The 12473-nt window shown below is 47.5% G+C and overlaps 1 protein-coding gene across 1 annotated transcript in view; it reads right to left on the bottom strand.

Moving 5' to 3' along the window:
• Positions 1-4538: 4538 nt before the first annotated feature.
• Tgm5 (transglutaminase 5) overlaps positions 4539-12473 on the bottom strand; it is a 29694-nt gene continuing 21759 nt past the window's right edge. Inside the window, exons 6-12 of the mRNA XM_004623501.3 lie at positions 12235-12373; positions 11396-11499; positions 11037-11276; positions 7403-7762; positions 6752-6912; positions 5094-5227; positions 4539-4902 (exon numbers count right to left, since the gene is read on the bottom strand). Of these exons, the coding sequence (XP_004623558.3) occupies positions 4749-4902; positions 5094-5227; positions 6752-6912; positions 7403-7762; positions 11037-11276; positions 11396-11499; positions 12235-12373 (1292 nt within the window). The 3' untranslated portion in view covers positions 4539-4748. The remainder of the gene's footprint in view (positions 4903-5093; positions 5228-6751; positions 6913-7402; positions 7763-11036; positions 11277-11395; positions 11500-12234; positions 12374-12473) is intronic.

The raw sequence follows: 12473 nt of genomic DNA, 5'->3' as shown, positions 1-12473 counted from the left end.
TGCCCCTACATAATTTTACAAAACACTTTCATCTAGGTCCCTCATGGTATCTGAACCTCAATCTTGTAAAACATGTGAGGGATCATTGTTATAATTTTATTAGGGAGAACACAGGTTTAATGAATAAATCAATTAACATACTCCACATTCCAGAAAGAATCTAAGAGGACAGTGAGTCATGGTAGAAGACCACATTAAGTTGACGCAAACAGTGAAAGACTGGAGACTCAGAAGAGCCTAAGACAAGGCTGGAAAATGCACATCATTACCTCTTGCATACAGCATTCCCCACCCTGGACGTTTACCTCCAAGCCTCCAGGGCTGAAGCTTTCCCAATGTCTCACACCCCATGGTAAACCTTAGACTCCAACCAAGATCTTTCAACTGCATCCTGCATATTTGATTTAAAATTAGCCTTCATCCAAACCACAGTCTCCTCATTGATTTCTCCGTCTAGATTCAACAGATTAGCTCATTACCACCTATTCTGTTGGGAAAAGCTAGAAAAACTGAGTAAAATATTTAAAATATCTGGCAGGGTACAGTGGCAGTCTGCCTATAGTCCCAGCCCTGGGGAGGCTGAGGCAGGAAGGTCACTTGGGCCCAGGAGTTTGAGACCAATTTGGACAACTTAGAACCTAGCCTCAAAGGAACTATAAGATAAAATAACATCTGCTTTAAGACATCACAGCAGCAAGTATTAGGGGGTCAAGATCTCAGGAGGAGATTGCACAGAGTTGAGGTTGGCTCTGACTGCCATGTTTCCTTGTGGAGCATTTGCTGATTCATAGCTGGCAGTTGACAGTCTGAGAATCTAAGCAGATCTGGTCACCTCACAGGGCTGGAGTTCCAGAGCCACCAAGGATGAGGGATCCCAAGAAACCAGCTTTTAATTAATTAATTAATTTATTTATTTTTGAGACAGAATGTCACTATGTAGCTCAGGCTGGCCTTAAACTCATTGTGCATGTAGTCCAAGCTGGCCTCAAATTTGTGACAATCCTCCTGCCTCAGCCTCCTGAGTGCTGGGATTACAGGTATGAGGCACCACATCTGGCAGAATCTGGCTTTTGATAGGAACCATGGAAGGGCAATGCCCTAAGAATGAAAGCATTAAGTAAGAAATAGACCAGCTCTTGGAAAACTTTTAAATCAGCCTCCGTTATGATCCTTTGTCCCCATCTAACTGCCGGTCAGAAAGACTGTTCTCAGAAGGATATTTGTATATATAGAGCCTGACATTGATGATAAATTGCTTCTCATATTCCCACAGAATCATTTATTATTCCATTTCAAACATGTTCTGAACATCTTTGGTATAGCAGGCCCATGACCTACCTCCCTCGGGAAGCACCATGCTCTGAACAGCCTAACGCCAGGTCCCAGCCTATAAGGTCAGAGGAAAGGCGCCTGTGTTAGGCATCAGCACTTTGCAATTGGATTGTGTCTGCAGGGTTGCAAGAGCAGCAGGCTCAGTGCTGGCACTGTGTTTGGCAGGCCCAATGCTGGCAATGTATGCTCCCTGGATACCAGGAAGTCAGGCCCAGGGACAGGGAGAAAGGCTACACATGCCACACATGCTACAAACTGGCTGCTTCTCTATTGGCAGCGGACAGATGATGGGGAGGTAGAGCAGTGGTGGCAAACCTATGATTCTCGTGCTGCAGTGTGCAGTGGGCTGTTTGTATCTTTGAAAGCTCTGAAAGGTTCACCACTCCAGAGCTAGTTGGTGAGATCAAGAGGAAGCACAGCCTGATCTTTCCACACAAGCAACCCTAGCTGCTCTACTTATTCAGAAGGTTAGGAGGTGAATAAGAGCTTCTGTCATTTCCTTGAACTTCAGACTAGTTTAGGGCACTAACAAAGACATAATGAGAAAGCAGAGGATCTTTGCTGACATCTGCCAGTGTTACACACAATGAGTGTCACGCTACACTCCATGGAGCAACTGAGACCACTAGGACAGGTATAATTGAAGCAAACAGTGACATCTTTATTTTAGACTGGGTGCAACCTGGTCAAGGGAGAGAAGGCCCTTGACCACAAACAAGGGAAGACAGACAACTTTATACACTAGCATAAGGTATGGGAGGGGGCATTTCACTGAAGAAGATGGAAAATTTTAAGTTTCTCAGGGTTCATGAGTAGGCCTGGTGCCTCTTTGTGGGGAGGGAAATGCAGGACGACAGTGGTATTCTGCTGATTTACAGCGTGTCATTCTGTAGATTTACAGGTTTTGTCTTAGGCCTGAGAAGCAGACCTGGGAGCCATCCTGACAAAAGATTTACTTTCGTTCTCAGGTTAAGTGAGGAGGCTTTCCTGTTTGAACCAGCTGGTCTGCCAAAGTTTTTTCTCTTCAGGTTGGGAGGGGATTAATGATGAGAACCTAACAACAAGGAAAAAGGAATTGATTTAAAAACACTTCCTAAGATTGCTTTTTACCAGGACCTGTGCTGGGAGTTTGTAAGAAGAAAATTACACTGAGTTCAGTTAGGGTCAGGGGATCAGAGTTGGGGGTGGGTGCTGGGGATGAGCAGGGGTGGGCCTTACTGTATGTTTCCTGTTCTGTTCCTCAGGTCTAGAATGTCCAGCTCACAGGTGCGTGGATGGAAAATGGCCTTTGCCATCAAGGAAGGCCTTAACTCGAAGGAGCAACTCTGACAGGAACTACAAACTCCTCTGGCCACAGAGCAGGGAGGAAACCCATTTGTCTTTTACATGTTACTTTTATTACATGGAATCTGCTGAGCTCTGCAAAACACACTCAGCTCTGAGCCTAGCCACAGTAGGCAGCAACTGTGATCCACAAGGTAGCGGAAGAGGAGATGGTAGTGATCCCGATTCCCTTGACGGCTGCCCAGAGCTCTTCCCTGAGCTCTTTCCCCACTAGCTCAGCCTGCACTGACTTCTAACTGTCTCAATGTCTTGTGGTTTTGGGCTGCTTTTTCTACCCTTTTGCCTTCTAAAAAACTGAGTCTACCCCTGACCAACCTCTAGTCTTTTAGCTTTCAATCACTTCTTCCAGAAAGCCTTCCTTGATCCACAGTCCCAAGACTGGACTGGTTGGCCTTGTGTTCCCATGACACTCAGATTTCTCCTGTGGAGTTTTCCTTCTCTGGGTTATAGCTTCCTCTTTTCTTTCCTCACATGCTTACTACAGTCAAGCTCCTGTAGTGCTGGCCCTGGCCCTTCTTGTGTCCTCAGCACCTACCTAGCTCAGTGCCTGGCCCCTTGAAGAAACTCAGTAAATACGAAGTGACTTAATGAACATGGTGTTATAGTCAAGATCTATAAAATAATCTTGGGGTGCTGTAGCTGATACCTTCCACGTACGTCAGAGGGCACTGTCTCCATAAAGAAACAAAACACCTCTCCAGGATATTTTCCTTAACTAATTTCTCATGATTATTATGAAATAATTAAAGGATGGGATAATTGTGGGTTACTTCTAGCTCCATTGCCCTGGCTCCTGGATCTCAGCCCTCTCTCTCTCTCTCTCTGATGAGACACTCAGACTACTATGTAATTCTTACCACACTCCTTTCCTCCCTCTGGTTAACTACACTGGCCCTTCTGTTTATGTATAATTGAAGTCTGTAACTTCTTTATTTAATGCATGTACACATAGTGGGACAGCTGCCTCAGGCCCCAGCCACTGCCTGGAGGGCAGGTCCTTTGTGCCTTTCTGTAGCAGACCTTTGATTGGTGTTACTAAAAAGCAGGTGTGTCTGAGAGAAGGTGATGGTTGGAGTTGCTTTATTAGGACCTGGAAAAGGTGAAAGGTGAAGTTTGAATGACCGTAAAACACAAGCTACAGCCAATAGAAAACTCTGGAAGATTTGATTCCCTACCAAAATCTATCTTACTGCATTATTCAGTTGGCTGTATCTCTTGAACCTCAGTCATGTGAGGCTCTCCAGAACTACAATATTCTGGTGACACTGCATGAAGATGCTAAGACTGTGAGGATCCTTTGGTTGTCATAAAGGAAGAGATTCAAAGGAAATCCAAAAGGGAGAGATCTCACAGGATTTTGTCAAACACAAAGGCTGGTTAAGTGGTATCTGCAGTGACATCTGCAGGTTTTTTTGTTTTTGTTTTTGTTTTTTTTTTTTTTTTTTTGGAATAAGGGCTTGAACTCAGGCCCTTGCGCTTGCCAGGGAAGCGCTTATTCCACTGAGCCATCTCCCAGGCCCCTAGATTTTGCTTTTCTAACTGGTTCATGACTGATAAACCACCTGTTGATATGTTTATCATGTATCTTCCCTTCCTGCACTGGAATATGTGCTCCATGATGGCAGAGACATACACTCAATAAATACTTGATGAAAGGTCAAATGGGCTCAGGTTCTGAAGCAATGGGACACTCCCAGCCACCATGGGGTGGGTGGGAACAGGCGGGAGCTTCTTGAGGAGAGCATGGTTACAGAGGGCAAAGGTGAAGAGAGAAAGGACTGAAGTTTATTGGTACTGGGAGTTAGCATCACAATGACAGAACAGGGAGGTGCTCAGCCAGTCTTCTTTCCTTGATGTCTGGTAAGTGACAGCCAAACCCAACCGTTATCCTCTGACCTCCATGCCAAATCACACTTCTGTATGGGACGCCACAGAAGCTCTGTATGCTGAAAAGAGTCTTGGGAGAGTTGTGCAGATGGCCCAGGGCATGAGCCATTATCGGATGTCCCCTTGTGGCGGGAGGAGTACAGCTTGCATTTGAACTTGAAGTTTAAAACTCACTGTCCCAGAATTTATAAGGCAAACTCTACAAATACATTACTGTAACCTTTGATGTCCTTAAATTTGTTGCTCCTTAGGTTAGCCTGGATCTGCCTTGGGCCACTCTTGAAGGGGACAGTCTTCAGAGTTATGGTGGCTTTGTGATGGGGCTTGAGAACTCCAATGCTGCAGCAGAGAATGAAGTGTCAGAAATCCCCACAGGCACTATGATTACCCCAAAGCACTCTTCCACCCTACTTCCTGGTGTCTCCCTCAGCAGAGTCCGTCCGGAGCCTGGCCCTGGAGTCTCTGTTCAAAAGGGTGGTGTTAGCCCCAGGACTAACGGGGAGAGAAGGTTGAGCCCTTCCAGCACTTACAGGATTCTCTGCTGCTTCTTGAAGAGGCCGCTTCCTTCCAAGGTCAGCACACAGTCTTCAACAGGCTCCGAGAGGGGGTTTGAAAAAATCACTTGTATGGAGAGAGGCTGTTTCATGACGGCTGCTCCTAGAACCTAAATTAAGGCCCAACATAGGGACAGAGCAAGAAATCAGTCCCCATTTCCCACTTCACTGAACATTTACGGACAGCACTGCTTTGTATGGTGGCCAAATATGATACTCCCAAGTATGCCACATTGGCACCAGGATTATTTTAAACTGAAAGCAGTGAGAAGCAGTACACACAAGAAATGACCTCTAGTCTCCCGTTAAGGTTTTGGGTCTACAGACCCCTCAAATTCTCAAGTGTTTGGAAGGTGACTGGGTCGTGCAAGTGCTTTACTCCTAGGTGGATTCACCCATTGATGAGTTCATAGCAGGATGTGCTGTGAGGAGGTAAGGCCTGGTGGGCAGTGGGGTGAGGGCGGGTGACCTCAAAGGGTACACTCTTGCCTCTGACTCCTCCCTTCTGTCTGCTTCCTGGCTACCCTGGGATGAGCAGCTGTCCTCCACCAGGCCTTTACACCATGCCAGTTTTGCCACAGAGCCAGCCACCATGGGCTGAATCCTTTTCTACTAGGAAGGACAAAATTTAATCACTTGAAATCACTTTAAACCCTTATTTGTCTGGAGAGACAGCAGAAGAATCTGTTAGCAACATTTTATCAAGTAGAACCCTCCAATTAAGAGATCCCCTTATAGTCACCTCCTCACAAGTGTATCCAGAGACTCAAGGTGCATTTCCTTTGTCTTGTCATTTCTCTACACATCTATTGCTCTTTGCTGAGATGCTATAAACCCAAATTACTATTATTTGGTTTTTTTTGGGGGGGGAACAGGGGATCAAACCCAAGGCTTTATGAATACTGGGAAAATTCTCTACCATGAAGTTTCTTCTTGGCCCTTTTATTTTTTATTTTGAGATAAGGTCTCACTAAGGTGACCAGGCTGGCCTCAAACTTGTGATTCTCTTGCTTCAGCCTCCGGAGTATCTGGAATGCAGGTGTGCACTACCACACTCAGCCATGAGCTCAACTGCTAATCAGACCTTTGCACTGCCCCATCAGGGACTCCTCGAGCCATTTGGTAGGATCCAGGAGGCAGTTGGCCTTAGAAGTTAAGACTGGAGGGAAGCAACCCTGAAGATCTCACTCAGAAGACCACAGGACTTTAGAGAGGGAGAGGTCCTCAGAGTCTGTGTGGTCTAATGCACTCTTGATGGTTGCAGAAGCAGCAGCCTTGCATAGGCAGAAGGAAATGACAACTGAGCTGACTTTGGGCAGGGCGCTTCTCCCATTGGAACCCTTCCCACTGGGCTCATTTTCCACAGGCTGACCTTAGGAAGGCCAACCACAGGAGGTGGCCTGAGAGAAGATCTCTCTGATCGCCCATGGGCCCTGCTCTACAGCAGCCCCATAAAGCCCCTAGAGGTACAAGACAATGAAGACCTCTCAATAAGCCTCCCACCCTTGAGACACCAGAAGAGGCAAAGAAAAAAGGAGTCTTGTCCTGAGCAGGCCCAACTGCTCTCACAGGGCTACACTGTCTCCCAACCTGAGCTAAGGGGCACCCGGGCCACAGGCAGGGCTCTTGCCTACATTAATTGTGATGCCTGGGTAAATCAGGGTGATGATCTTGTTGGCGAGGATTTTCTCAGGGCTGCTCTTCTCTTCACCCAGGGCACTGATGCGAATTAGCTTGTCTGTGGATAAGTACTGGCTGTATTGGGCGTAGGGGATTTGGCAGGTGTAGGTCCTCTCTGGGGAGAAAGCACAAGGTGAGGTGACAGTGGCCAGGAGAATCAGCTGTGTCTGGGTTAGAGCTGGTTGTTTTTCCCGAGAGAAGAGAGAACCAACTTGTATTGAGCACCAGCTTGTCAAACAGAAAAACAAAGGTGTAGAGAGCGCGTTCAAGACTGTGCGAATCAGTGAGGCTCCAACCAAGTTCTACAATGCACATTTTGGACTGAAGTAGATGCTATCCTTGGAGGTAGTAAAAAGACGTTGGGGAGGAGGAGGAGAAAGGAAGGAAGGGAAAAAGGATGGAAAGGAGTTAAAGGGAAGAGGAAGAATCTGTGCCAGAGTAGACAGTAAATATATATATATATATATATATATATATATATATATATACTATGGTGTCCCAGGAATCTTCCCTCAGAGCCCCGTTGGCTGGCTTGACCCCTGGCCACAGCAGTAGCACAACCCACTTTGTGCCCAGTGTGTTCACGCTTGATCCAGGGCCCATACCTTCGGCAGGAGGCAGGGTGATGAAAGCCGTGTCCTGCCAGAAAGGGGGCAGGGGGCTGCCATCATGCAGCAGCGACTGCGCACTCAGGTTCACTTTGAGGTCCTTGAACTGGGGTGACATGTTGAGCGCCAGGAGAACAAAGTTTATGTCCTGGCCCATGTTGGGTGGGTCGAGTAGCTGAAATTTCAGAGAGACTTGGATAACATCACCGGGTCGAAGGGAGGGGGTATCCAGGCTCCGAGGGCTGCTCTGTGACAGGGCCCTGGAGGGCTGGGACTCATCCTGGAGGGCACCTTGGGACCGACTGGCCTTCAGCTTCAGTAAGGCCTTCTGAAACACCAGCCTCTCTTCGGGGGAACCTAGGAGGGTAGAAAACATGATCTCCTGTAGGTCATTCTAACCCAGAGGTTACCTCTTGGCTGAACCCTCAACACTGCTACTGGCCCTGTGGGCGTTGGGCAGCTTAAAGCTTTCATTTCCAAGAAGAATTACCTCCCTTCATCAAATGCTTTCAACAAGTCAGGTTCTGATGAGCATTTTGCATCTTTCCATCCTCATATCAACATCCAGAAGGTAAGAGAAGATGTATTATTATTATTATTATTTATTATAATAGACAGGAGGAAAAGGAAGCTCAGACCAGTTTGTTCTTTCCAATGTCATGCAACTTGCAAGAAGACTCAGGTGGAAACCCAATCTGCCTAACTCCAAAGTCTGTGCTTGTGACTCAACCCTGAAATCCTGAAGGGAAAGACAAACCCCGACAAATGTGGAAGATAAACCTCTTAAAGACAGGAGAGGGAGGCAGGGTAAGATGGCGGGTAAGATCCTCCAGTGATCCTCCTGCCCAGAGACACCAAGATGAGCTGCATTCACATGCCAACTTGAGCTAAGGAACTCGGGCAACAGAGCAAGAGGTGGTGAAAAGATGTGTGGGAGAAGACGAGAAGGAACAGGTTATCTACCTCACACGTCCCCAAACTTGCACAGTTCAGCTTGGAGGGAGATACCTTGTATGAAGTGGAAAGACATCCGGGCTCTAGACTTGAAAGCTAGTACAAGTTTTATGCTTTTGTGTACATAAAATATTTTTATTTTAAAAAAGTTAACAGGGCCGAGGAGATAGCTCAGCAGTCTAAGCGCCCGTGTGGCAAACACACAAGGACCCATGTTCAATCCCTGGTACTGCATGCTATGGTGGCCCCAGAACCCACCATGCTAATCACCAAAACCAGGCATAGTGGTACATGCCTGTAGTCCCAGCTCTGGGGAAGCTAAGACAGGCAGATCACTATGAGTCCAAGCTGTGTAGTTAGACCCTATTCCAAATAAATATATAAATAGTATTTTTTAAAAAGTCAACAGGGCTGGCCTGATAGCTCTGGGGACTAAAACACCTTGCTTAGGCCAAGCACAGCTGCCGGGGCTCAATCCCCACATGCTGTGCCAGCCCCGCCCCTGGGGCATGCTGAGATGGCGATTGAGACTGGGCCTGGTGGCCCCCACCTGTAATCTCAGCGCTTGGGAGGCTGTAAACAGGAGAATCACTGTGAATCAGATCTAAATAATGAGACCCTGTAGACCCTGCCTTAAAATACAAAAAAAAAAAAAAAAAAAATTCAACAGAGCATAGTGTGATTTCCTGTTCAAGAACCAAATAACTGGTCAGGTGTACACTAATTCCTGCAAACTGAGAAACCAAGAAGTATAGTAAAAATAGAAAATAAAAAAATAAATGATATCATTCAGGTAAGCAGATTACTGAGGTGTCCCAAACTTCCTGTTCAGTCTCACAGGACCTAGGGACAGGAATACTGTGTTAGGCATCCCTAATAATCCCTATGCTGAGAATTTACTATCTCTAGGATCTGGCTCCACCCTCTCAATGCATCCATACAACCTCCTGAGCCAGAGGCCACTTGGATACTCTTCCTCTGGGGGTTATTTTAGCCCAGTTCTAGGCAGAAGAGAATCTTAAGACTTTCGGCTCAGTAAAAATGGGCCCAGAGAGGTGCGAATCACATTCAGGGCACCTGTGACCTGTTTGGTCCCCAGATTGCATCAGTCCCAGGTGAGAAAAAAAGGAGACTGTTGGCCCAGGAAGCCAGGATGTAGCAGGCCACTCAGGGCCACTGTAGGGCAACTCAGGCTCCATGAATTAGGGGACTTTATGGACCTCGTAGTAAATGAGTCCTGCCCACATCCCCCTGGTATGTCCCATTTTAGTACCCACAGGCCCTACTTTCAGATGGCAGCCGGTGTGACTCCTGAGAGTTTCTTTGCCCCTGGAACAGACCAGCCCATGCATGGGACAGGTCAGAAATGTCAAGGACTTACACTTCCAAGGAGCAGCCCTCAACACTAAGTTCCTCACCTCTCAGGTGCATAAATCTGTAGTGGTGTCTACACATCTCTCTGAACCAACAGCAGGGCTACCAGATTTAGCAAGTACGGGCCTATTTAACTTAAGATAACAATATAATTTGTTGCATAATTGTGTTAAGCATTATTCAACCCCTCCCCCAGATTGTCTTCTTTCACTTCTCTGTCTCACTCATTCACACTCCCACCAACATCCACTGCAGTGCCTCCCAGGTAAAACACTTGTACTTAAAGCTTTGCCTATAGAGCTGTTTTGGAGGATGCCAACTGAGGCACCTCCAGAGTCAATGGAGACTGGAGAGGTGCTGCTAGGCTGTGTGTCCACCACAGTCACAACTTGATAGCACGCAGTATTGGTGCCAAGACCCCCAATGATACCAACATTCAAAGCAGCTCAAGCCTCTTACATAAAGTGGTAGAGTGTTTGCATATAATCTACACATGTCTTCCTGCAGACTTTAAAGCACCTCCACATGAGTTAGTGATAACTTATACAATGGCCACACTATGTGAGCAGTTATTACACTGTACGAATTTAGGCATAATGACAAGGAGAAAAGTGAGGACATGTTTGGCACAGAAGGAAATTCTTTCCCCACTATTTTCAACACACAATTAGTTGAATACTTGGGTTCAAAACCTATGCAAATACAGAGAGCTGACTGCACTTGTCTCTGGCCTCTCTGAGAGGTGAACCTGGAAGTAGTCCTTTCTCAGTTTCTAAGAAACTATTTGCACTTGACTAATGTAGCCTTTTCTGTGGCCCTGTTAAGAAGCCCCAGCCCTGGCTGGCTCCTCAGAATCACCCTGTGCCCCTGCTGGCCCCTCAGGAAGTATGGGAGGGAGTATCTGGCTTTATAGCAGCCTAAATGTTCCCTTGGGTTTTGGTCTGTCTTCCCAACAGGAAGTCACAATTAAGCAGCAGGTTAAAGAAAATAAAATAACCAGTAGGAGAGAGTGAGACAGTTAAGTCACTTGCCATCTCCAGAGGGAGATGGAGTTGTCAGGAAGCAAAGGCAAAGGATTCATGTTCTGCTGATGGGATGCCTGGGAACAGCTCTCTAATCACCATGAACTTCCGGGAGGACCTCACTGGGCTCTGGGATGTGGGGTGGTGGTGGGCACAGGAAAGAGAGAGTGGGGATCCCCAACTAAGATGTTAGAGCTGATGGCTGGACATGGAGCAGATGCCTGCAGGCTCAGGGAAGGTGCCTGTGGGGTTGGCCTCTGAGTGGGGTTGCCTGGCTATACCTTCTTTATACTTGTAGTTGTCTGTGATGTCGTCCCGCCCATCACTCTGGACGCTCTTAGTGCTGATGAAGTGGCCAACGGAAGTTGTGTCCTGGTGAAGCTTCTGTTCCTTCCCTCCATAGACAAGCCAGGACATGCAGTCAGCATTCACCATGGCAAACACAAAGGGTGTGTCATAGTTCAGACCCACTTCTCCTTCTTTGATGGCTCTGACTGAGGCAGGGCCACAGCAGTAGAGGCCTAGAGGAGAACAGGAGAGTCCCGGGTGGTAGTAGGGAGGGAGCAGTTTGTGGAAGCCAGACAGGAGCAGACGGAGGTGCTGGGGGAGTGGGTGCTGCCTTCTCTCTGGTTAGTCTCACCATTGCTGGTCTCCTGAGGGGTGGCATCCAGCACCTGCCAGCCTCCGTATCCAGGGGGAAGGTCGCTCCGGGCCATCCAGCACTCATTCCAGACATGGAAGTTCCTGGAGGGCAAACCAGAGGAATAAGGGTTAACTGAAGCTTAAGGAGATGTTGTCCTGCTTATCTTGTTTCTAGAGCAAGATGGGTGAGAACACTGTTAGATGTAGCACCCACAGGCCCAGACCTCTGTGTGAAGAGTGCTAGATCATCCTCCCATGAGCAGCCAAGGCCTCCAGAAAAAACCTTTCTCTGCTGACTGTGTGATTAGAGAGTGAAGGCTTCTGGGCTACTGACACTAAAACTCTTTTATGCTTTCTCAGAAATGTCCTCATGGGCTGGGGAGATAGCTCAGTATAATAAACGCTTGCCTGGCAAGCACAAGGGCCTGAGTTCAATCCCCAGTTCTGAAAAAAAAAAAGATGTTAAAATATTTAGAAATGTCCTCACAGACTCTTCCTTGAACACATCATTGTGAGGACATTCATAGTTTTTGTGTCCAGAGGTGTGACTCTGAGCCCTCTACTGGTCAAAACCATGGGCTGATGAACAAGTTGCCGAGGGAAGCCTCTACCCAGGGGGAAGAGCTCTGGAGACAGACACAGAAAGATTCTAAGCCCCAAATTGCTTTTGTTCATCTGCTTCCCAGCCTTCACATGCGGGTACCAAGTCCTGGGGTTGGCGAGGGGTAGAGGGATGAGTGAAGGAGCAGGCTATGGACACAGTCCTGCCTCCCTTTCCTGCTTGTGGGCGTTGGCTTAGATGTGCCCCTCCAAATAGACCTAGAGGGCGTTTCTCACCAGACAGTATCCTTCTTCTTGTTTGCCAAAATCCTGCCTGTGTGGTCATAGTATTCATCTATGATCAGGTTGCCATCAGTGTCGTGGCCAGAATCAAAGTTGGTGATCACGCGAGTGGGGATCCCCAGGCACCGCATCACTGCAGGAAGGGCAGAAATACCACCTGTGGGCTCTGACTCAGGAACTCTGCGGATTCCTGAGCCTGTGGCCCAGGACCTGGGGAAAACATTCACATGGCA

The sequence above is a fragment of the Octodon degus genome, unplaced genomic scaffold (assembly GCF_000260255.1).
Source record: "Octodon degus isolate 3935 unplaced genomic scaffold, OctDeg1.0 scaffold00002, whole genome shotgun sequence".
In the NCBI taxonomy this organism is placed as follows: Eukaryota; Metazoa; Chordata; class Mammalia; order Rodentia; family Octodontidae; genus Octodon; species Octodon degus.
The sequence above is the reverse complement of the archived record's forward strand: the minus strand, read 5'-3'. Positions and strand labels throughout refer to the sequence as shown.